Source organism: Crocuta crocuta, unplaced genomic scaffold (genome assembly GCF_008692635.1).
Source record: "Crocuta crocuta isolate KB4526 unplaced genomic scaffold, BGI_CrCroc_1.0 scaffold36, whole genome shotgun sequence".
NCBI classification, from domain to species: Eukaryota; Metazoa; Chordata; class Mammalia; order Carnivora; family Hyaenidae; genus Crocuta; species Crocuta crocuta.
The window spans coordinates 19,652,091-19,678,670 of NW_027532203.1; the positions used below are offsets into that span (position 1 = coordinate 19,652,091).

Genomic DNA, 26,580 nt, shown 5'->3' on the forward strand with positions numbered 1-26,580 from the left:
AAGAGTTCAAACATCAACAGATGTCCTGACAAGCTCCTCTAGACTGATTCAGGTTCAAAAATAGAATCACTAAGACTGGCACAAGAGCCGAGTTCTTTAACACGCTGTATTGCTTATGGCATTTAAAAAAAAAAAAAAGATATTCTAGAGGAAGATGGGAGATAATTATTTGCTGCAAGAGAAGAGTTTAGTTTCTCAGTTGAGCTATGTTAGTGACTCTGAGACTAGCTCAGCTTCAAGGGGGCAGACACATGATCACACCCCACTGAGACTACTTTTGATGAATTGTGTCTTGGAGCACCCTGCCCATGGTGGAGGCTGTGTCACCAAGCCATAGCTGTCCTCTGAGTTCAATTGTGAATAAACAATCTCTCCAAAAACAAACAGATCCCTGAATACTTTCCAGGTCATACTGATGAGGAGGCTGGACATGGCAGCTTCCTTTGCCATTGGTTGTAGAGTTGCTGATGCTGAGTATGCATGGCATGATTTGATGCCCTCACCTCCATTTAATGCTTTGTATGTTATCTAGTAATATCCAAGGGCCATTGCCATTCCCAGGGGTTTGCAGGAGACAAGCTCTGCCTCTTATCTGAGAGCCAGGAATGTTATCTAAATAGCTGCCACCTGCAGAAAGGCTGATGTCAAACCAAATGGACTGGTTGAAGTACCTTTTTTAGAGGAAACAAACAAGTGTACACACATGTGTGTGCACGTGTGTACATGCATACACACGCACACACACATACACACTCTCTCTCTCCTGGAATGTATTATCTGCAAGGCTGCTGGAGCCCATAGTATAAGCCATGCCATGCAAACCTGATATCCTAAGGACCTATCCTCTGTCCCCACCTGATCCCATATCTGCCTTCCTATCTAAAATAGGACCTGCCTTGATGCTGGTAGTATGGGCAGGGAGCCTTCAGCAGCAGCTGGGAGAGGGAAGGCTTGGTGAGCTCAGAGACACTCTCTTGGAGTCAATGGCAGCAGTCTTTGAATTCAGGAGAATCCTTACTTCCCCAGGCAAGTAACCTTTATCATAGTCAGGAAGGAGGAAGAGGCAGGTTAAAACACACACACACACACACACACACACAATGACACAAAGCAGAGGGAAGAGAATAGCTTCCCATTCTCCTCCAGGCTCTGGCCTCAGATGACAGCTGAGCACAAGTGGAATCAAATCAGCCTTTAGCTCTTCATCTGCACCCCCAGCAGCCACAGATACAGCTTCCATTCCAGCTGCCAGTCAGGCCAAAGCGCTCAGTAAATGCCCATGATTAGCGCCTTCCTCAATTGGGAGTGTAAATGGAGAATCACAGCTCACTCCCCAAAGTAGCTGGAGCCACACACCCATTAATTTCTACGGAGCCAAATGTAAATAGAAAATCAATGTTCCTGTACACTCTCCAAATTTTATTTCCCTTGCTAAAATGTTGCAGGGAGGAGGGATATCTTCCTCTCTTACGATCTCTTCTCATATTTGAAATGATCTGTATGTTTGACATCCAACCAAATGATTCTCAAAGGGAGACAATGAAAGCCCCCGCACCCCCATTTGTCAGTATTTAAGGCTTAATGAACTCTTGGCGAGTTCTCTCCTCCCAGAGCTTCACGTTTGTTATTACTGTTTAATGGTGATCTGTCCAACATTCCAACATGCCAAGAAGCCTCGCTTGTAATCAGAAAAAATATATTTATTTACTGGTTTCATAATCTAAACAGGTTTTCTGTAGGTCGCCACACTCACTAAGAATTACCACACCCAGCTGTGCTCTTTGTATTTAAATCCAGGCATTTTCCAGTGAGAGGGGCACTGGGTCCAGCCTGCCCAGCCTGCTCCTAGCTCCATCTCAGAGATAATCTCCCTCAGCTGTGTATGAATCTGACCTAGAGGAGTACGTTCAGAGCTCAAAGCCTTTGGGTGCACAAGATTCTCTACAAATGCACATTCACAGTAAACAAAACCCATCAGGCCCCTGCAAGAGTCCGACGCCTGATTGCACTAAACACATCACGGTGGAATCTGCAATTGGCAAAGTAATTGGCGTTATTACAGCTGATGGGGAATTTCTGATGCTGCCCGAGCTCTCCTTTGAAATAATACTCAGTCATTTAATTTGTCCAGCTCTCGTTTGGCTGATTGCTCTTTTCTGCTAGAGTTTATCAAGAATGAAATGCGCTGTCTCTCCAGATGCCTGCAGGCTGAGATTTTGCAGGCATTTCTTTTTTCTACACTGTCCCTACTTCTCTTTCGGGCTCCATGCCTTAGTCTCTTGTCACAAGATGCCAGTATTGTAGGAGGTTGGAGGTGGAGGGGGATCAAACTTCAATTTAATTCAAAGCTGCAACTTCTGGTCCCAACTCCAAAGGTACTTGAACACTCCTGTTAGACCACAAAGCAACGGTGAAAGAAGAGAAAACCCCCAAAGATTTGGTTTTACTAAAGAAGGCTCATGAAATCTGTTAGCTCCAAAAATCAAATAATAGAAGACATCTTCACTATAACCACAAGGCTAGATGGCATTAGAGAAATATAAAAATTTGGATGCATGAATTTTTGTTTGAGTGATCTCTTTACACCCTTAGGGTGCACACATGCATACCTAGAATGGGTTCTACAAATACTGAGCTCAGACTTTTTTCTTGGAAGCATGTGGATTCTTTCCTTTACACAATGCTCATCCCCACACCAGTCCTCACTTTGGCATTTCTGCTGCTACCCAGAAGAAGGGCAGGACAGCCAAATTTAGCCAGCTGTGTTTTCTCACAGTACAGAGAAGGCTGGCGTCTGAGCACAGACCTCTCATTTCCATCAGCAAGCTACTTGCCCTGTCAGCGATAGACTGCTTACTGGAGACAGGAGTCATGTGGCCAGGGTGGCTCTATTCTGCAGGTGCTGTGTCAGTCTGATGGCCCTCAAAATCTAGAACCCACATGCTGCTTGAATCATCCCTTCCATACTTTTAATATAGAAACAATGGAATTTGCGGGTATGAAAGGCTATACATAAAATCCTCCCAAATCCTCAAGACCTAACACTGTCTCTTTGAACAGCCCCCATCTAAATGCCTTTTGGTACAGTTCCTCACTGGCTTTTCCAGGCAATAAGTCACTGTGCCTATGATTCTTCTACAGGATGAGAGCCAAAGCAGACATCCAGAATTGTGCTGAGGATCACTGGATCCAAAGGGGTTGGTTCAGATGAGGCAATACTCTGGTGGTTGAAAAAGCTCTTGAGACATTTATTTAAGATCATTTTAATAATTTCTGGCTATTACTTCAACAGGGGGAAGAGAGAAAATGTTAATTCAGAAAGCGTCATGGGTGGTAAGAGAAGGAAGCAATCAATGAAGGCACTTCTGGGTGTTCTCATCTCCCAGAAATGGTCCTTCTCCATTCCTTGTCCATTCCTGTCCAGCTCTCTCCTCCTCCCTCCCCTGCTAGGGTTATTCACTCAGGGCTAAAGTGCCTATCATTGCTCACTTGGATTGGCAAGCATCGTGAACAAACTAGTGAAAAGATTAGAAAAGATCTGGAGAGATCCAGATTTTTTTGTTTTTGTTGTTGTTATTGTTGTGGATGTTTTTGATTCTTTGGTAATCCCAAATTGTAGCCTATAGCTGCAATCTGTGCTCGACCCTGACTTTAGAAGTCCAGGTTCCATTCCAAGTATGTAACTTATGAGAGTAATAAGTACAATAGCACACACTGATGAAGTGCTTACCAGATGCCAGACATGGTCCTTTGGGTCTATCTATTCAGTCCTCTCCAAAATGCCATTGGATAGGTACACTTCTTTCACTAGTAAAGAATCTGGGCCACATAAAAGTGACATAATCTGTGGAGGTCACCCAGCTAGTAGACGGCAGACCTGCAGTTCTACCTTAACGAGTTTGGGTCCAGCATTGGTGCTCTTAACTACTAAATGATAAACTATAGTAAATGTTCCCTGTGCTAGATACTGAATACAGAAGGGTGGGAGAGGTTTATGTTCTGTTTCTAAATAAACATCTTTTTTTTTTTTTTTTTTTTTTTTTTTTTGATAANTTTTACTATTTATGATAATAAAGATTGTAACAACATCATATCAAGCTTTTCTGTCTCATGCATCATTGGCTTGGGATACCTGTTGGTGGTTTTGCCAGAGGTTTTGATAAATATTTTCAGGGAGGTGGAAGGTGTGAAAGGAAGTTCATGTGTAGAGCTAAAGTGAGGGAAGGAGATGGTCATTATCAGGGAAATATCAGAAAACTGTGCTAGAGGTTGTTGGCAGGCTTAATACAGCCTCCAAACACAAGCCAGCAGATGGCTGGAAGGCACTGCTTGAGGACTGCAAGGTGTTCCACTAGGAGGGGCCCTTCTCCTGCGGGGGGTCTCCCCACGCCTCTCAGCGGATCCCTTTTGTTTGGAACAAGGTGGTAGAAGAGGGGTTGGGTAGATGGGTGACAGGACAAGAGGGTTGAAATGTAAGCCAGGCAGTATTTAAAAAGGACTTGGGGGGTCTGGGCATTCTTTCTCATGAGCCTGGCTTGAAAATTATCCTGCTAAAGCAAATATGAAGACGACACTTTCTTTCAAATTCTAAGGTAGTCTGTGAATTTGCATTTCCTGCATGTGAGTCATTTCTAGATCTAAAAATACAAAGAACAAAATGATGCATCGTTTTAAAATCTAGACTCAGGGAAATCTGACGCTGTGACTCAATCTGCTAATAAACACAGATATTTGAGATACATCATTAAACATCAATGAGCTCTTGGCCTCAAGTGAGCAGAGCTACAGGGCAATTTTTAAGAAGCTCACATTGAGACCCCCATAGCCAAAAGGACTAGAAAGAAAAGCAACAGAAAACCAGAAACATGAAGACAGTGGAAACAGTCAGGGAGTGATTAATGGCTTCAGTCTCAAGGGAGGATAGAAATCATCCAATCCTATACCTTTGTCACTAAGTTTTTTGTTTTGTTTTGTTTTTAGATGAGAAGACTACAGTTGAAAGAGAAGAGTCATATTCAAAGTTAATCCTCACTGGTTGGCCTCAATTTGTTTATATTTCTATTCTGAAAAGTTGAGCTTAAATCAGATTTTGAAAGGCTCAACCATTTTTTAATATACTAGCAGGGATAACTTATGTTGATTCCTCTAATAAAATGGGAAAACTTGCTGCATATGAATAACTCCTCCTTTCCCAACACCCACCTGCCATATATCAATTTTCCTGGCATAAACTTTTGCACATTAAGTTTGTTTTAAGTTTGGCCCACCTGTGTGAGGCCTTCAGATGGTCAGAGCATCTTGGGAGAAACAAAATATTCACTAAAGAGATTTAGTATCCCAAGAGAACTTATTAAGACTTCAGAATATTCCACTGAAATGCCAGACACTCTGGAAACACCTGGAGAACTCCTCTATCCAGGACCAAATGCCAATGCTGCTTTTTTTTTTAGCAAAACAAAGACAGACAGTGTCAAGGCAGGCAGTGCAAAGAAGGTATACCTTCAGTATGAAGCTGCTGATTTCATATAAGAAAAGTTTTAACAGTGTCAGTTGAGTACAGGGCAGGCATATGCATCTGAGCAAAAAGTTTTTTTGTTAAAAATGCTCTATTATTGTCATAGATATCCATGGCTGGTAAGATAAATAATTAAGTGGGTTGTCTTAGAACTTACGGGAAAAGATCCATGTTTTGTTTAAGTATCCTACAAAGAGAAAGACAGCTTTCCAGGCAGAGCCATTTTTTAGGGCAGAGAGGGGAACATTACTCGTAATACAAATATATTCACGTGAGCTCACAGCAAAAGGCAAAGAAAAAAAGAGTCAAAATCGTACCCTTTTGATAAAATTAGAAACTGCATAATTAGACCAGAGCTTCTCGAACATTTATTGATAAATGACGAGATGTTTTTATCCTGACTCATATTTTTGTATGGTTACTTTGGTAAAATACTGTGAAGAAAAATTAGTAGGAAAATGATCAAATGCTTGGATATCATGGAACCATCAAGTTGCTATAAAAGTTCTAAATATTATGTTTCTAGATGTATCTCATGGTGCCAGTAACACACACTGGCCAGCACTGTTCTGCAGCCCACACTCCGAATAGAATTGAATCAAGGAGAAAAGGTCCACAGCAGCTGATAGGAGGCAAGCCAGAAGAAAGGCCTTGAGAAAAAGGCATCCGTTTATCAAACAAGAACCTTAGCAATGAGTACATGTGATGTCAGCCTCGCTCCCGCTGTCAGGGGATGTGGTGTGCTGGTCAACTAAATGCATTCTCTCCTGGGGTAGTGTCAAAAACCTGGATCTGTTTAGATATCATCTAGAGTTCAAAAAGAATGTCTAGGTAGCAGAGGAGACCATAAACCCAAATACTATCACTAGCTAGTTTAAAATACTGGTCAAATCTCAACTGTTGAATGGAAAAAGCAGAGGATGAGTACAGGCAATAGGCTTTAGAGAACCCATGGTTAGCTCTACTTCCTCTAGCCACGGTTTCTTCCTCATTCAAGGGGAAGAATGAGATATCTGATAAAAGGGCCTGATGTGGGGATTAAGCTCCAGGGGCCAAGTTAAGCACACGGCATCTTCTTGACACAGGGGATGCACTATTGGAAAGTGGGGCCTTTACCTTCTCTTCTCTTTAAGACTTCCTCTGTGATGCAGTCTTGTCTAGAAAATGAGGAGGTTGATTTAGACCCTGGGGGAGCTTCTGAAAACACCAATATCTACACTCCACCCAGACTAACGGATGGGGTGAGGTCTGGCTCCTGTAGTTCTTACAAGTCCCCTCCTATTACTCTTACCTGCAGTCAAGGTTGAGAGCCCCTGCTCTAGGTGCTCACTACTGTGTCTTTCAGTTTTGAAATGGAGGGAGTGAGTCGGCACCAGCTGTGGGACTTCCTTATGTACTGTCTGCCTTGCTTTGGAAGGACTCTTCCCTAAATGGCAAAGTACATATTATGTGGTGAACTCAAAACAAGACAACCTGTTTTCTCATGGCTGTGAGACTACACTGCGTCAGCTCAGTTTCCTCCTCTGTAGAAGGGGCAACCACCACCATGATTCTGCATTTGGGAGTTTGGGAAGGATGGGAATGAGAACAACAGAATTCTTTGCCTAGATGGAAGGGTTCACAATGCTCTGCAGCAATTTCCCCTGCTACTCTGAGCTGTGCAAAATGTTTTCTTCTGGAACCTGGAGAAGTTTAAGAAAACTTAAAACAACGTACACAAGTAAAGATGAGGCTACTTACCCTTGTATTATCAGTGGTCAGTCTGGGTTTGACTTAACATCATAGATAAGCTATGATTTAAGATGGCATTGCAGAAGTGGTTTAGGACACAGAAGTTTGATCTAGACTGCTTGAGTCCAAATCCCAGTTCTGCCAGGTATGGGCTTTGTGACCTTATCTTCTCTGTGCTTGTTTGTAAAGTGAGAATAATACTGCTACTGATTTCACAAAGGTGTTGCAAAGATTAACTGAGATAATACATGTAAAGTTCACTTTCTGATATATACTATATCTACATATAGTATATATACTATATACTGTATCTGATATATACTATACTCTTAGTAAGTCCTTGCCTTCTGTACACTTAACCAAAGGCAATGTGAACATGTATTAACACCAACTCTGTTGAGTCGAATGTGAGCTGGATGCTCTGGAAAATCCAGAGCTTCCATTTTAATCTTTACAAATGTTGATAATGAACTTATATGCAAGTGGGTGTCCACTGGAATAGAGTAAGGTCATTGTGATTCTGTTGCAAAAGACATAATCACATAAAAGAACAAGCAACTTAGGAACTTATCAATTTAATGCCAACAAGAAAGTACCTGGGAGAAAGCTCTAACTCTCCAACCTGCCCTGCTACTTCTCAGTGTGGGGCACTCATTTGTAGCAATCAAAAACATGCAACATCATGGAGCCACAGGCTACTGTCATGGCCTCTTCTCTGGAGAGGTGCATAGCTAGGATATCTTTTTACTCAGAAACTCCATAGCCATACCTTCCTAGAAAGCAGCTTTTCCTCACAAAATATTTGGGGTTCTTGCATTAAAAACTTCTGGAGCACAGGATACTATGCAGCTGATTCTATCCCCTGATGATGTATGAGTAGAAATGACTATGGGGCCTGAGACAAATGGAGTAAGGTTCATTTAAGGATGAAAACACTCTCCTCCTTTGAACACTGGGCCATAATTATTCTTAATCCAGGGATGAACATGGCAGCTTCTCAGCCCGCACTTCCTTCTAGGCAACCATTTTGCTTAATGGTACTGCTATTTCTCAAATCAGCCAAGTATCTGTTGGGTCCATTGAATGTGCTTCCATAATTTCTTTGGAATTCGACTCCTCCACTGACCCCAGTCCAGATGGATTCCCTATGTCTCAAGTGGACCCATGGCACACCCATTACAGGATCCCTTCTTCACTTTATCCCACCTACTACCTATGTCAGAATCGTCTCCGCCACAGCACCAGCTCCTCCCCATCTTCAAACCTTCAATAGCTGCATCTTCAGATGGATTTTAAGATCTAAACTTTGGATCCCGATTCAAACGAATCAACTGTAAAATAACATGTTAAGGGAATCAGAAAATTTGAATATGGACTTGGTATTAGCAAATATGAAGGAGTTACTGTCACTTTTGATAGGTGCGATAATGGCATTGTGACTGTATTTTTAAAACACCTTATTTGTTAGAGAAGCTTACTGAAGAATTTATGAGTGAAATAACATAATGACTGGGATTTTTAAAAAATACTCCCCCAAAAATCAAAATTAAAATTATAGTTATATACATATAAAATCATATATGCATATATAAGATTATATATGTGTGTATTTATATATTTATATATATCCATTTTATACACACACACACACACACACACACACACACACAGATAGATAGCTATATCTTGGAGTATAAAGTAAGATTGGCAAATGGTAATTATTATTGAACCTGGCCAAGCTGTGTTCTGGAAACCAATCATACCAGCTCCAGAAAGCTGACTGTCAAGGTCTTTGCGAACCGGTTGTTAAACCATTGGCAGCTTAGAATTGGTCATGATGGGGATATTTAAACCCCAGAAATCAGCAAATGCTACAAACCAGGACTTTGGTAGCAACGAACCACTGAAGTTGGATAATAGATAATAAAAGTTGTGTAACATATAGAGGTTTATTATACTATTATACCTACTTTTGTATAAGTTTGAAAACTTCATAACTGCTCAATTCAAAAAAAAAAAAAACAACTATTCCCCCAGATATTTAAGATGTTCTTGCAATTTGGTTCCAACTTAATTTGCAACTGTTATCTTCACTCTAAGTCTCCAGAACATTTCCAAGCATCTCCAACCTTGTTTTGATCTTCATCTGGGCTTCCCCTGTCCTGGAATAAGTTCACCACCTCACTATCACTCACTTGGCCCAGGCACAATGACACCTCTGCTTGGAAGACTTCCCAGCTTACTTTGTATAGGTACATTTTCTCCTTCTCCTGAATTCTTAAATAAATTAACCTGTAAGTCTCTAACAGAAGAAAAAAATTAAATTCACGAGGGTGGCAGGCATTGCAGTAGGCTGCTTTCATAAGATTCTATCATTTGATCCTTACAACCATCTGTGAAATTAGCTACACAACTTTTTTTCTTTAACGAGGAAAATGAGGACTAAAGACATTAGGTAACTTTCCCAGGGTCACAAAGCTGGTATCAGCGGCAGAACATTACAGAACAGAGGAATTCTCGGGAGGAGCTTACACAGCAGGGATTGCCACAAAAAGGTCTCCATGGGTGCCTCTGAATAAAATGGCAACTAGATGACAGAAAGCCCTCTCTTCTCAACACTGGAAAATATCTTCCTATATGTTCTTGACTTACTTCCTTCTCGTCTTTCACTACTTTGTACCCTTAGTCATAATAGCAGCAGACGTTTTAGAAATTCCTTACACATGGCTACCCCTGATAGGACGGCTATTACACTTGCCCCACAAAATCCTGTCGTGAGGCACACTTGAAGTAAAACTCCATTTTTTTTTCCTACAGGAAGTATCCTCCTCTCCTCTGGGACCATGGGGAGTGTGTAAAGTAGGTGAGGCCCAAGCCTTTTAGTGGGCTCTCTCCTCTGGAAGGAATGGGTATTTTTAAGGTCAATTTCCCAGCATAGCCGCTGGGCATGTGAAGCCCTACATCTGAGTCGGAGCCCCATACTATGGTTATTTCTTTCCCACATCCCCACCCCTTGTAAGTATGCACACAAATGCTCATGGACCCCTTCACATGGACACTTCACTGCAAAATTTAACAAGTTTTCATATTCCTGCAGTAACCGAAAAACAAAGAACTAAATGTCAAGTAGCCTTGGATGCTACTTGTATCCTAGATGCGGGCAGTGGATGTAGCACTTGTGATTGCTCCTGGAGATCTCAGCCCACAAGAGTAATGCGATGTCTAGCAAGGGGAAAGTGGTAAATATAGAATGGGACCAGCAAGTAGATCAAAATAGCCAGTTATTAGATTCTTCAGTGACATGGAAAGTATGCAAACAAAGAAGGTAACAAAAGGCATGTAAAATATGGTATCACATTTTTAAAATCCACTAGATGCATATTTATTGATATACAACAAAGACTCTAAGACTATCTCCCAAAATGTCATTATCTATATTTCTGGGTTGGAGTTAGAGGAGATTTTTTATGTTTTTCTGTACTTTCCAGTTTTTTTTTTTTTTTTGAGTTATATATATTTTTTCAGGTGTTTTGTTTTTGTTTTGTTGAGAGAATCCCAGGAGAGGGAGAGAGGGAGAGTCTCAGGCAGGCTCTGCTCTGACACAGGGCTGGAACCCAGGAAACATGAGATTACGATCTGAGCTGAAATCAAGAGTCAGTCACTCAACTGACTGAGGTACCCAGGAGCCCCTTAAATTAAATTTTTGACAGTTAATACCCATCACTGCACAGGTTACAAATATTTTTCTCGTGATAAGACCTTTTAAGACCTAGCCTTTTAGCAACTTTTAAATATACAGTATTATTAACTATATATTTGAAAACCATGCTGTATATTAGATCCCTAGGACTTATGTATTTTATAACTGGAAGTTTGCACCTTTTGACTTTCTTCATGCATTCCAAAGTTTCTACAGTGAGTACTTATAGCTTTTATATTGGTGGGGAGAAGAATAAAAAGAAAATCAGAGAAGAAAGCATTTGATTGGTGATTTTACTAAAGGGAATAAGACACCTGCTTTTATTCTCATGGGGGGTGGAGAGGGATGGTCTGGCAAAAGGAAATGAGGAGTCCCATTTCCAACCATCCAAAGACGAGAAGAAAAGGAAACTCGGCACATCCGTTCCTTCAAAAGGCAAAGGAACAAGATAACGGAAAATAACGATGCTTGGAGCTGGAACCAAATGAAAAGAAGGGTCTGGGGGCCTCAAAGGTAGATTTCAGAAGCTTTTCCACCCATGCCTTTAAAACTAGCTAAGGATGGTAACCACCTGTCAGCCCAGGCCTGACTCTAGGAGATAGTTCTGTTCTGTGCAGTCCCGAGGCCAAGCACACCAGTCCAGGAAGAACACTCAACACTATTCTCCCAGCCTTAGAACCTTAGCATCCATCATCAGGCTCTTCCTTGGGAGTAATATGTTTACTTCCCGGAATGAGTATGGTGTCTTTACAAACCAATAATCATGGGGAGAAAGACAGTCACTTCCTTACCCTCCCTTTCTCTATCTGAATGCAGAAAAGACAGAGACAAAGAGACAGAACAGTTGAGTCCAATACAGTTGCTGCCCCACACTTTCAGAGCTGAGAGCCATCAAAGATTAGGGAGAAAATTGTGTCTGCTTTCTTTATGTGGTTGCAGCAGGAACAGGAACCAAAGAAAAGAAAACCCTTTACGTGCATGTAAGTGTGAATCCTGTGAAAGCTGACAGGCCTGACTGTAGTCACCCAGTGTAACTATGGGGGGTGGTGTCCTTGATGTCTTAGTGAGGTCCCCTCCCAAAAGTACCCCACAGTTCCTGGAAGAGAACATGTCCATGAATTATTGCAGGCATCAGGATGCGTGGGGCTCAGTTTCATCTGGAATGAAAAGAGGAAAATAACAACAGAAGCCGACAATTTGGTGCAGCCCAGAGCAGGCGGGCAGCATTTGGTTTCTGTTCGGAAGAGCACCCGAAAGGGTGGTGTTGACTTGAGACACATCCGGGCCTTTTTGATTTAGGAACAACACTGGAGAATTAACTTTGATCTGGGCATTACACTCTGCCCACAAGATTCCTGGGGCTTCCTGGCCTCAGGAACACACATCCTGAGGAGTGAAAAATATGCATTTATGTCTTCAGCCTCAGGGGGATGTCACAGAAATGGAATAATGTGGAAAGGTCAGACAGAACCAGGAGAGTGAGCCATCTGCACCAGCTACTGTGAGGTTATCTGTGGGGGCACAGAAGCTGCCTTTCTAGCATCACGGCCTCAAATGTTACGGACAGACCCCAAATATATCTAACCTTTCCTTCCTTTAATAAATCATTATAAATCTAACATATAGAAATGTGGCTCAACAAATGTGGCAAGAATATGACCACCTCAGCATCAATGCCAAAACCATACAGGCAAACATATATACACACACCTTCCATAAATTTAGTCTCTACTATATGCTTTTTCAAGCCATGAAACATCACATAGGCCTTTTTTTCTTCTTTATTTCTATACATTTTCAGATAAAAATGAATTTTTAACTGGGATGTCACCGCATGTGAGTGTAGCTGTGGATTGGACATGGGTAGATGTTGATTTTCTTTCGTCTTTGTTTTTATATTCCCTTAGCTCACCTGGAAGTTTGTGTGAATATGTGAACAAGCGATTATCAGTTTTCAAGAGTTGTCAAAAGGCTTACTGGTTATCTGTTTTTAAGATCTCACTGCATCAACAACGGATCAACAAGGAGCAACAGAAGGGCACCACATCCCAAACCAGTGCAAGGACTCATCTTTGACTTTCACCCTTAGAGCCCTTTGTTTTGTTCATTCTCTTTCTCAAGCCTCTCATTTTCTACTCTTTGTTCTTGTCCCCAGCTCTCTGTGTGATCTGGGGCCATTTCTTATCAAGATCCCCATCCTCGGTTCCCCTGCAGAACAAGGGGACACATAAGACGTACCGCATGTAGAAGCAGAGTGAAGGGGTAGTGGGCTCTTGGATGTGAAACAGATTTAAAGAAAACATTACCAAATATATGGAATTCTTGCTACTAGAAAATTACTTGCTCTGTCCCAGAAGTTCTCTGCTGTGAGCTATGGTATCTCCCCACAGAAGTACAGAACAATGGGGACTTTAGGGAGAGCATTGGATGGGGAGTGAAAGAAAGGTTCATATGAAAAGAGGGACAGGGGCAGGGATGGAGGACCACAGCTGTCATTCTCGGGCTTATTTCTCTTTGTATATATGCTGTATCTCCACTGAGGTCTGTGGGAAACAAGGACCTCAGTGTGACTGCTGTGTGTTTGTATGTATGTGTGCTGATGCTTATGTGTTCCTGTGTTAACAGTAGTACCCTTCCTGGGATGGGAAGGGTGATTTTCCAACTTTACCACTGCTAAGGGGGTTCTCAGAGAGCCCTTGCCTGCTTCCTCACGTGGTCTGCCTGTGATGAACTCCAAACAGCATTCTGGCCAGAGATAGTGGTGGCCTATTTCCTGCCCATGATCACAAAACACAACCATCTTTCTGTGCAAAAGCCTGAGACTAACCTGGTCATGACACCTTGACTGCAAGTCATCTGCACACAAAGTTTTCAGAATTGTAAGTATCCTGTCCCCAAAAAGAGAAATACACAGGAGAAAGCCAGCCCTACGTCGTCCTCTACTTCGTTGGTTTTGGCCTTTTCCTATGCTAGGCCGCGCACCACCATGCATTACTGTCATCCCAGCCTACGTTTTTCCCCTACTATAAAATATGAAGAAAGACAGCAGAAAAAGGTGCTTTTGTTTGTGATGACATGAAGGAAGAGCTGGAGGGGGGGGGCAAACTACCGGGTCATTGTCAAGGTTGACAGAGCCAGCCTGTCGGAGAAACTGGAAATCCAAGATGAGCGTTTCAGCCCTGGCCCCAGCTTCATGTGGTCACAACCAAACTAGAACACTTCACTCTCCCGAGCTTCACAAAAGGATTGGTGGACTTACCTGTGGCTGAAATCCTTTGAGGTCACTGGCTGCAAGCTCACTGGCTGTGAGGAGCTGGAAAAGAACAAAGGGGTTTTTCTGAGTTTGCACAAGTTTGCACACAGTATCCTCAGGACAACTTGGCAGTGATGGACTTACCACCACCTAGATCTGGAGCTAAACATGATATTTCTGGGCCAGGAACCTGGACCCAACAGCCTTCTCACCTGGTGTCCACCACACCTCTGACTTCATCACCTCCCTCTACTGCCCCCTCTCCATGTACCTCCAGTTCTACAAAGGGTATTACATTACAGATGGGATTATATGTGGACTTCAGCAGGTCCACAGCCTCCTGAAATTCTAAGTACAATCATGCATGAATTTATAGATGTATAACACTTCCTTAGGGAGAAGACCCTAGACTTCTTCCTACTATCAAAGTACAGTGTGATGCCATAAGCTAAAGAGACAGTTAAAGACCCTCTCTTCTGGGAGGGCTGATTCTTCCTCTTCCTCTTCTTCTTTCTCTTCCTTTTTCCCTCCCTCTCTCTTTACCCTTCTTCTCTTTCTTCCTCTTGCACTTCTTCTCCTTCAGTCAGACCAGTAAAAATAACCCTTCCCTTTACCCACCTACATGTGACTCAGTTTCCCTTCATCATATATTGTCTTTGATCTTATATACTATGTAGGTGTTCACAGCTTATGCCTCAAACTGCCATGCACAGTATCAGAAGATAAGAGTCAGGTTTATATAGTTTCTGTGTTTAATCAATATTAAAGAGTCAAGTTCATGTTTTGATATTTTTGCATCCTCTCCAGAAAGCACTAAATAGAAGCATACAATTAATTGTTAAAACAATCACATTCTTTATTGTTGCACAAAAAAATGCTGCGAAATTATAGGATAAAGAGAAAAAGGGCAGATGCTTATTTTGATTTAAGGAGTGTGACTGCTAGCTTTGTTAGGCCTGGAGAGTGTCTGTGAAAAAGAGGAAAGATTTCATGTTTGCTGTAACAATATTTTGTTTGGTTCAAGGAAGAGAGGGAGTCAAGCTGGGCTCCAATGCCTCTAGCCTTCAGGAAATCTCAACCAGACTGCAGAGTTTCTCTAAATCACTTTGCCAAAAATGATACGTATAGTGGTGTTAACTCGGGAATAGAGCAGAAAGGAGGCAGACAATGTACATGCTGTACCTTCCTCCCCGTCCTGAGGGCTAGATTCCTCACACTGAAAGTGCCTACAGAAGGTGGCAATAGTCCTGACAGACAGCCAGTTGGCCCCTGTGTTTGTTACGAAACAACCAAGCAACAAGCCATTAGGGTACCTGACTAGACACCAAGGGCCAAACCTAATCATAAGACTTGTTAGTCCCTGCCTTTAAGAAATCTACAGTTTGGTCAAAGGATGAGATACGTTTATGTCAGTGTGAGCAGAGGGTAGCAGAGCGTAAGCATCAAACTGTGTTCATAAAGCGAGAGAGGTCAGGGTATGGTTGCTTTAAGAAGATGGAGCTGGAACTGAGCCTTGCAAATGCAAAGGTGGCAGGGCAAGGTGGTTCAGGTGGGGCAGGTGGAAGAAGAAAGACATGGACATGCCAATCCCCTCCCAGCTCGCTTTGGGCCTGCTCATCACCCGCCACGGCATACAATAAGGAGAAGGGTGGGAATTAGGAGACACCAAAGGTAGCGGATCCCCTAGGTAGCCAGCAGTGTGGCCCCTGCCTTACATACTTATTCTTTTTTAATATTCACAACTGCCACATGGAATAGAAAGTATCTCCACTTTATGAATGGGAAAATTGAGATTCAAAGGAGGTTAAATAACATTTTCTAGGTCATGCAGGTAGTGCATGTATATATCCAAAACTACATTTTCCCAAAGCTCAACCTCTCCCTTCTATGCCTACTATGATGCCTCTGGATTATAGCACATTGGAGATAATTTGTGGAGGTGCCATGGTGTAGAAAGAAAAATGGGTGCTACTTTATTAGCCAATGAGCCATGGGCAGTAACATAAAGGATGTCCCTATGAATGACCCTTCACTGACCCTTCTTCCAGACATTTCTTTCAATTAATTGGTAATGCCCATCTACTCTTCAGAGCTTACCAGTTCAGTCTAAGCCTCTAACTTGAGCTGAGCAAAAGTCAGAGTGAAGCTGGGGAGGAGAGACAGAAAGGCTGGAGTGAGGTATGGGCATGGGAGTGACCTTTGCAAGGACAGAGCCACCAACATTTGTTAGCACACAGAATCAAATCTCTGAATTCTCCAGGCCTTGGGAATCCAACAAGCAGGGATCTTTCTTTCCCTCCTTTAACAGGGTTCATCAGATAGAAAGCATGAGACAAAATATCTACTTCCTCCAAGTACTGAAAGGCTTCATCTAGTTCAACCACAAGGGTGTTCACAGCATCATAACATATGCACTATTCTCTCATGTCAATGGTTTTGGGACTGAGAAGTTACAAGATCCATTCATGTGGTTGGGTATAGAGATACGGCATCTTTGGTTATTACTTGTTATATTCCTAGCTCAACAAAATTAGGATCTATCCCACCTTCCTGGAAGGCTTATATCTTCTTTTCTTCTCTTCAAGGGAAACCAGATGCGTGTAATTTAGTTCTTAATTATTTAAGGCTCTGTTTTGGGTTGTCATGTGTATTTTTTGTTTTATTTTTTCACCTAATGGGACCAGGCCCAACAAGACCATAATTTAAATCTTATGTAACTTCTGCATTCCTCAAAGTGATGAGAGGAGTGTAGACAGGTGATTAGTCAATAAATACCTGTTGGTCAAATGACTTAAAAGGAAAGTGGGGAATATTGTCAACCTAGAGGTGAAGGCTAGGATGGCTAAGTTGCTGAGCCTGGAGAAGAGAAGTGTGAGAGACAGCTTATGACACCCTTCAAGTCAACAAGAGGAAATGGCACTCAGCATCTAGAGCATTTCCTGCATGAAGTAGGCACTCAGATATTTGAATGAATTAATTAACTTACATGATGAGAGCAAGCTCTTCTCTCCCTGCTAAAGGTTTTATGAGTGAACACTTCAGTGTAGGAGTCAAAGTAAAATTGAAGGAAAGCCGGTATGAAAGAAAAAGTGGTTGAACAGTGAATGAACCCACTACCAGACAGAGAGGGTAAGCTCCCTTAAGTGTGCATGAAACAACACAATGGGCCCATGGCCATTCAGATGTGTTTGCTTATCTGAGCTGGGTTTGGTGGAGGCAGTGAGAAGGTGTCAGGTATGGTTACCAAGTACTTCTAGAACTTCTGAATGCCTTACCTTGGAGATTCTGAACTATTTCCATCACAATCTAGCATGCAGATAATTTAGATGTCATCTGACCTGGAAAGAGCCAAAGGCAAGCTTGGCGACTTCCTCCCTTAATGGTTCCTGAATGAATAGTGTGCAGAAGCCTGCTTTCCCCAAAACATCCAGCTAGGACTCCCTCCCTGCCTGGCTCCTGGGTTTCTACCCTTGCTCTAACCAAATACACGAACTCTTGGGCAAAACACAGACTCTGCTCCTTGGCCACTCCCATTTACAAAGCTGATTATTTCCTAAATGTCTACACATTCCACATGCAGGAGAGAAAGGGTTGGCACTCAGCACTGAAGCCTGGTGCTCAGATGTAGATTAGAAATACAGGATAGGAAGTCCTCCTGTATTCTGAAATTGTAGCCCACTAAGATCTGCACCCCAAAAGAGCTCCAGTCTTATAGACTATCAGAACCTGAAGGAGAGAGTTGAAGCTCTCTGGGTAGATAAGAAAAATCAGGGGTCAGGAGCCACTTCTGTTAGGGAACTGGAGCAAGGGAAGGTGGTATAGTCAGAGAGCCCCTACTGTGTCCACCTCTCCCTCCCTTCAACCAGAGTGGTTCTGCTTTTCTCTCTTTCATGTACACAAATTAATTTAGAGTCCAATGTTCTTCCACTGAGATGAATTTAAACCTTCCAGACTAAGTCCTTATTTTGCAGAAGAAGTTGATAAATGACTTCTTCAAGATCACATTGCTCGTTAACAACAGCCTTGGTGAGTCCTGTAATCCCCAGTCCCTCTGCAGAAACCCTTACTAGTGACCATCTCAGGCCAGTTCAACACAGCTGGCTGCCTGCCTCTGTGCTGAAAGAGAACATATGCTCAGAACACAGGAGAAACTGAGGCCTGGGAAAGAAGAAATTTGCATGTCCCTCCACAAAGCCACTGCCCTGAAAAGCACTGATCTAGACCCTCTCCAGACCATCCCCCTACTCAGAAACTGGCCTCATTCTGTCCCACTGGAAAACTTTCACTGCCCAGAGCAGCCTGGTTGTGCGGGGAGGGATCCAAGACAGGAAGGCAGAAAGGGAGGAAAATGCAATCTGCTATGGCTCTGGGGACTTCAATCAGGCTGAAGTTAATGAAAAGGATCCTGCCTTTTCCCAGGACTGCTAAATGTCTGCACTGCTCCCAGTGAGAGGGTTGAGCGGGTGTTGGGGGGAGAAGGGCAGACAGAATTACATTTAAAAGGCAAAGGAAGGAGAAAATTCTTTCATCTCCCTGGTGGAGTGGGCAGTGTTCCTGGGGCCCTGTCTCAGACCATTCTCATTCCTGACACGTCTTGCTGTTCTCTGGAACAGTCCACATTCAAAATATTAGGATGATGACCCTGCTTTCCATTTTTGAGGAGCTGCAATTTCTCTCTTGGCACAAGTTCTTCTTTTTTTGTTGTTGTTGTTTTTGTTGTTGTTGTTGTTGTTTTTTGTCTTGTCTCTCCAAGCCTGTGGGGTGGGAGCAGGGAGGAGGATGAAGGAAGCCGTGAGGCTCTGAATGGGTGAGAGAAGAGTCTCTTCACCTTAGTGAGCAGAGGCATTCTGCTCTCTGCTTTCCTGCCACCCAGCTCTCTGCACGGGGGTCTCCCTCTGCTTCCCTCCCCAAAAGTCACTTCCATCCAGCTGCAGCCAGCCTCACCTTGTGCCCCCTAGGACTGCCCCTCAAGCAGCCATACATCCAGCCATGAACTCCCAGTGTCTAAAGGTTACCTTAGAAGAGGAAAGAGGGCTACTTCCTTTTTCTCCCTATGTCCTCCTGCCCCAGGAACAGAATTTCCTTTCTGCTGGTCCCTTACCAAAAGGACACACCTCATTTGGGAAGAGTGGGGCTTAATATATCCCTACTGATCCCCCAGGCTGACCTGGGATACATGCACCTGGGAAGGGGGTCATTGACACAAAAGGGGGGATATGGGTCACCCTGGACATCTGTCCAGAAGGATCTCAAATTTGCAGACATGCAGCTAGACACACTGAAGCCTCGTTGTACTGAGGATCTTCTAGGTCATGTTTTATTGCCAGATATTTCTTCCCTTGTGGGCCTGGGAAATAAATGATGGCATGGGAGATGGATGGGTGAATGGATGGATGGATGGATGGATGGATAGGCAGATAGATAAAAGAACAGAGCAAAGAAGGCTTTGGGTAATAAATACTCCATTTTCAAATTGTCCTTGAATATACCATCCTTTCATTAAATAAAACTTCTTTTTTTTTTTTTAAATATTTTTATTTATTTCTAGGAGAGAGAGAGAGAGAGACAGCGTGAGCAGGGGAGGGTCAGAGAGAGAGGGAGTGACAGACTCTGAAACAGGCTCCAGGCTCTGAGCTGGCAGTCAGCACAGAGCCCGACGCGGGGCTCGAACCCACGAACCACGAGATCACGACCTAAGCGAAAGTCGGACGCTTAACCGACTAAGCCACCCAGGTGCCCCTCATTAAATAAAACTTCTAATTAGCCCCCTTCTCTCTCTCTCTCTCCTTCTCTCTCTCTCACTCATACACACACACACACACACACACACACACACACACACTTTTCAATCTGTTCCCCTTTCTCTTTCCTATTTTGTAGGAAATGAATCATTTGCTCCCTCTTTACTTTTTAAAGTGTCACTTGCTTCTTCCTTTGGCTACAGCATGGAACCTGAACCCCATCCCAATCTAGTCCCTCAACCCACAAAGTTTAGGATAGCCTTTATGGAAGGCAATGCCCCAGGAAGCTGAAACAGATGAAATCCAATGTATGACTAGGGTTGTTGGAAACTGACTAGTCCCACTCTCTAACTTGGCAGAAAGGAAACTGAGACTCAGAAAGATTGTGATTCACCCAATGAATAATCTGGAACAAAGCCAACCATATGTAGGCAACTGAAAGAAAGTTTTAGATGCCCCATCAGAGAGGAATGGGAGATTCTGAAAGGGCCGGGGAGAGGTGCAAAGTAAGTCAGGGGTTAAGACAGAGAAAAGGGAAGAAGGTGAAGGTATTTCCACCAAGCAGCAGGCTCTGGAAGCACCCACCATGAGTGAGCCCACTACTTCACCAGGACCACAAAAAGCAAGGTGAAAATTAGAATGGGGAGGTGAAATGGAACTATTAGGTTGCTGCTCCTAACACAGCTGATCAGTGGCCATTGCTATACAAAAGGGCATTAGTTAGACTTAGAGGGATTTCTTATGTCCTAGCCCTGTTTCCAGCTCAACTCACTATGGGATCTGTCACAAGCTCACTTCACCAGTCCAGGTCTTCTTTCACCACCTACAGAATGACTTCTATGTTTTCTCTGGCCCTACACTCTAGTACCCCAAAGTGTGCTTCTCACCCCAGAGACAAAAAAGAGATGGAGCAGATGCTCTCTAGTTGTCTTCCTTCTTCTCTTTTCTAGCAACTCTCCTCCCAAATATATACCTTTAAGAGACTGTCTACACTGTTTGGAAGAATCCCTAATCAGAAAGACAAAAGGGAGGGCAGTGGGATAGCCGTGTACTGTGTCTCCATTACTGGACTGGTTTGCAAACAGGAACTTAGACAGATAGTCACTCAGATTGCTACACAGGCTCATCATCCCAGTGAGCCTGCAGTCACATCCACATTTGAGCTCAAGGTAAACAACCTTAGAATTCCAAAAGCATTAGTCTAGCTGCCAAGACATTTAGGGTGTGTGGTATGGAAGCCAACCACCTGGCTTCCCACAGCCAAAGAAGCAAGTTACACACTTAAAGCTGCCATCGTGGTTGGGCTGAGTGTCCTTTTGCTAAATCCCTTCAGCCTTTATGGAATTTAAAGGTTGAATCTGAAACCACTGACAACTCCGGTCTTAGCTGTGGAATCCCTTCCAAAGAGCAACAAGACCAGGCTTGATTGTGTGTGTGTGTGTGCGTGCGCGTGCGTGTGTATATGTGTATTTAATGATGGGGTTCTATTATTTACAGGTGAGATCTCTAACAAAATCCCCTAGGTATGCAGCCAAAAGAGCTTTACTTTTTTTTAAGCTTCTATGTGTAACCTTGCACATATAACCTATGCTCTAAAGGTGGTATGCATATTTGTTGTCCAAAACACAACTATTTCAACTTCTGAGTGGGAATATCTTTAATCCTTCTTCTTGTATATTAGAGCTATTACTGCAGAGACCTAATGACAGAAAGGGACTCTTATGCCCTAATCTGGAACTCATTGACACAATAAGTCTTGTTTTACCTTTCTTCAACAAATTGATGAACTTGTAGAAGCTTGTCCCACCCTTTTTGAAATTGCCATTAGAATTATTTTTAAATGCCTTATTCCTTAGACCAACAAAAATGGACTTCATGGAGAGCATCTTGTGTGGTATTGGGTGGAAAGTTTACAAAGGTAAACCTGGTATACACTGGTGACATAAATGGCCACATCCCCATTTATTAAGTATTTCCATAAAAAGTAGCTCAAGTAGGTTAAGTCATTTCTGAAGGTAGACAACAAGTAAGTGGTGTGACTCATGTTCTTTTTTTCACTACATCATAATATTCTATGAGCCCTGCTATTTTTGGAATGTGCATTATCAGATCAGAGGTTCTATCACATCCTCTATGACGCTTCTGACACTCAGAATGAACCATGCATAACAAACGTAGGGAACAGTGGTTTTCAAACCATGCCCTACGGAGCCCTGGATTCTACAGAAGGGTCCTGGGGACTGTGAGTAGGTGAGAGGTGGGAGGTGGATTCCAACCACAACCCCCTTTATCCAGGGCAGCATAACTTCTATTGTTATTTCATATTGGACTTCCAAGTTAAGATGATTTAAAGCTTCACAAAAAATAAATTTTGAAAATTCATATCTTAAAAGATAAGACCCTTAGACAGGTGAACATGCCATTCACAGTGCTAACAGAATATAACTGGGGAAAGGAGAATTAACCTTTAAAATTCATTTTAGGAACACATTAGACCTCGTTTTAGGAACACGGCCTTTAATTCTTGCTATGAGTTACTCATCAGGAAAATGCTTTCTCTACCTTTATTTACACTTTCTGCAGGCAGTGATGTCTGCTCTCTTCATCTGAAGTTCAGCAAGCTACACGCTTAAGAAAGCATAACTAATTTACCAGGGAAGGAGCTAAAGATACGTTGCTTCTCAGGAGCACAATCTGGGCTATAGGTTCTTAATTTTGAACAAAATGAAGAAATCACATTGCAAGCATCTGTGGGCTGTTTCCAATGTCCGGTAAAAGGCCAATAAAGGAGGTTCCCTTCATTGAACATATGCCAAGCAAGGCTGGATGCTGGGGGTAGGGGGGGAATCCAATCTTGTCTGTCTTCTCATCATTTGCTGAGTTTCTGCTTAGAACTGACCAGATGATCTGTTCGCTTGGCTCTAAAACTCATATTAAAGCTTTCAAATGCATCCCCTTGGTGAATCCTAGGAAATTGATTTACACCCCTAGGCTCACTCTCAGCATAAAATGGAAAAGTCATAAGGTACTTGCTTCATCAAGGTTCTGGGCACTAGAGTCAAAAGCTCTGCTCCTCAGCTCAATGAAGCCAATTTGGCTGATAATCTGAGTCCCCCAGGCTATATCTAGAGCAATTAATCACAATTACAGGTGAATATCTAAAAGGGATAAAGTCAAGCTGGACCCAATGATAGCTGGACCTTGCAGATGGATGCCAGCAGTCATAGCATTTGTAAGTTTCAGGTAAAATGGAAGGATCTCCTCCAGAAAGCCTACCCTAAACTCTTGGAAATTATAATATGAAAAATAATTTATTTTTCAGGACCCACTTTTGCCTGTCATTGTACCAGGCAGATACTTTATTATCCATCTTAATGTTCACATTACCAATGCAGGGTGGTATTATTTTCAACAATTTTTAGTTAAGCTAACTGAAGTTCCAATTGGTTAAATAATTCAGAGTATGGAAGCAAAAAGTGACAAGTCTAGGATGTGACTCTGAATTATGACAAGTCCAGACCTCGGTCTAAGATATCTCAGACATCCCAAAATGGATTGGTGCTTTCTCCCTTCCTACTGTGCCAGGGAGTCGACCCTGGCTCCAGAGACATTTTTAGCACTGCCAGCTGTGCCCCAAATGACTTGCCATGCAGGTAGAGCCAGGCTTCTCATCAGCCCCAGGTGGCCTCACAGTGCAGGTATCTAAGGTAGTGTCCTACTCTCTTGATCTTCTCCTCAAATTTCTCTGAATTCAAGATAACTTTTTTCCAAGGAACTTTGTTCATGAATTCTGGCTGACCAAGGACTCTACACTAGAGTCTGCACTGTACACATACACTGCCTCAGATGTGTATCTTCTCTTCCTAACCAAGTTTATACTCTCTCCTCACCTCCCACCTTTCTCTCCTCCCTTCCTTTTCTCTGCCCAGCTAATCAGGGCATGCTAAGTTCTGGGCACCATCACAGATGCTGGGAATCTCCATGAACTATTAAATGCTTTCCTTTCATTACATTTTCTCAAGAACCTTATGAAGCAGTACCATGAGTATACCCATTTTACAAATGAGAAAGCAGAAACTTAGCTACATGAAATTACTTATTCAAGGTTGCAAGACAGCAACTGACAGATCTAGAGAATATGCTCAATTCCATCTGAAACCAAGGCCTGTGTTCATTCTTAACTATTCTATATGTGTGGTGCTGGCAGGCAATCTAAATGCATGGGTCACTTCTTCCCACTTAGAAAAGATCTGTGTCTTTTAGAGATGCTAAGACACAATGAGACAGGATTTATTTAAAAAAAAAAAAAAAAAAGGTAACCAATAATGGGAAGGGGGTAGTTGCATCCCAAGAAAGAATAATATAATTACAACCATAAAAGTGGGCACTTTCGATAATACACAAAAATGGGAAGACCCAAGTACTCCATCTCTGTTACAACAGGCATGAAACGTGGTTTATGTCCTCATTGAATTCAACATAGGATGAGGACTAGGAGGAATAAGTAGTACAGATAGTTTTGCATCTGACGAAGTGATAAAGCTGGACAGCAGTAGATATAATCTTCAGGGGAGACAGACAACCATCTTTATCAAAGATAAGAGAAATGAAACTGGAGTTCTTCCTCTCATTTGCAAGAAACAACCTTCACAAACTAAAATTTGAAAGACAGTCTTTGTTTACCAAATAACTCTGCTTACAGTTTTCATCACAAAGATTAGTTAAGTATTTTTAAGGAAGTAAGATATGGTTAGTTGCTTATTCATTTTATTTAATTAACCAAGTAGAACTTGCTTGTTTATATGCTTTCCTTTTGGTTGAAATGAAAATCTCTTTGAACTGCTATTTGAAAACGTTTGCACAACCAGTGTGCAATGTCTTTCACAAATGGCCCTGCTTTTGCATTAGTGTTACAGGCCTTGCAAAAGTGCTGAGTACTCACTTGGTTCTGCCACCCCCTAGGATGGGAGTTCTTTGAGGACCATGACATCTAGCTGTTTCCAGAGTGGTTCTCCACCATTGAAGATATTCTACAGGGTCTACCACAGATTCTAAAGATGTCCCCCAATATATTAAGGTAGCAAACCACCTTCAGAAAATAAGACTAGACTCCTAGCATGACAACTTTGAAGGATGCGTGTTTCTGTGACATATATACACCTGGGTACTTTGTTAAAAATCTGTCCCTCTTATATTTTATACAGGATTTATGGAAACAGTTGGTTCAGCTGTTTGTTGGGCTGTGCATATACCTGTTTGTATTTCATGCAGTCCTGCCTTGACTACAGTTTGCTAAAAAATGTTCTCTTGTGATTTCAATCTCAAGAACAAGATCATCTCACAGGAGTATCTGGAAAATGGAGATTTCCTCTTCATCATAATGGCTCAGTCAAATGTGGATTATATCTCCCAGGACCTCTTCTCCAAATAAAGTGTCCTTTAATTGTTCTCTCTGAAATCTCCTGTTTGCCTGACTCACAGTCCACCCATTTTTGGACAAACTTGCCCACGATTTCTGGCTGGCTCAGTCGGAGATGCCTCTCTATATACTGCCCACTGAGACTGAACAAAATGAATGAACAACACAGATGCTACATCAGCAGGACAGGATGTAGCTGCTAACTGAGTCGGAGACCCCTTTAGTAATCATACGCCCAAGCCATTTATTTATAGCACAAACACAAAGGGCCCACCACAGGGACTGGCAATGTTCACTTTTGTAGCCATATTTGGCAATTCACTGGTAGTGCCACCTCACACAAGTCATATCTCTACCTGGCTCATATTCCCCACCTCTGACATGAGGAACTCTGCAAGATCACCTCATGATCTGACAGACTGTGAGTCTGGGAAAGGCCACGTGTAGCCCCACCACTCACCCAGGGCATTATCAGGCATCATACAAACTATTACTAAAGTACCCAGGGGTGGGATATCATAGAAAACGATGGAGTGGTAGAATGATAACGAGAAGTAGGGCCCTTGGCACAACCGAGGAGTTAGTGAAACCTAAGTTTGTCTTCAGAATAATCCATGCCCTCCATCTCTCACTCACCATGTGACTATTCTCAGGATCGCTATCTGCCGTGTTTTCACTTCTAATCAGACAAGAAAAATCAGAGCCTCCATGTCTTTTGATAAAAAGAAATTCCAGATCTAAGGAATTGTAGTTAAGAACAGAGATGAGAGAGTCCTGTGATTTGGGGGACAGAGGACCCATTGCTACATGGCTATGTAAAGCAAACCTGACTCTGGGCAAGAAGAGGGGTGAGAGTCCAGGGAGGCCACAGCTAGCTGTGCCCAGCTGCTCACCTTTGCCATAGCTATGGGAAAGGCATGTCATGTAAACAGCAGGGCCTGATCTCTCCAGTAACCCTACGGCTTTCCTTGACCTTATACGATATTACACAAGAATCTCAATTCTAAGACACATAGTTTATTTCTGCATAAAATTTAAGAGTTTGACAACAGTGCTGCCTTTTAATTATTTACTCTATAATTGACTAGGTGAAAAACAGTGGGTATTCTTCATAACCAAGTCATAGGGAAGGTTACGCTATTTCAAGATACAAAGTGTTTCCATTATAACAAGAAGGAAGTATGGGATGACAAAATACCTTTACTCCCTAGACCTAAAAAA

General features: G+C 42.5%; 1 protein-coding gene across 1 annotated transcript in view; it reads right to left on the minus strand.

Annotated features, from left to right (window-relative positions):
• Positions 1–26,580, minus strand: part of SETBP1 (SET binding protein 1) — a 366,730-nt gene that overhangs the window by 165,674 nt on the left and 174,476 nt on the right. The window contains 1 exon segment of the mRNA XM_077777651.1: positions 14,206–14,259. Within this exon segment, the coding sequence (XP_077633777.1) occupies positions 14,206–14,259 (54 nt within the window).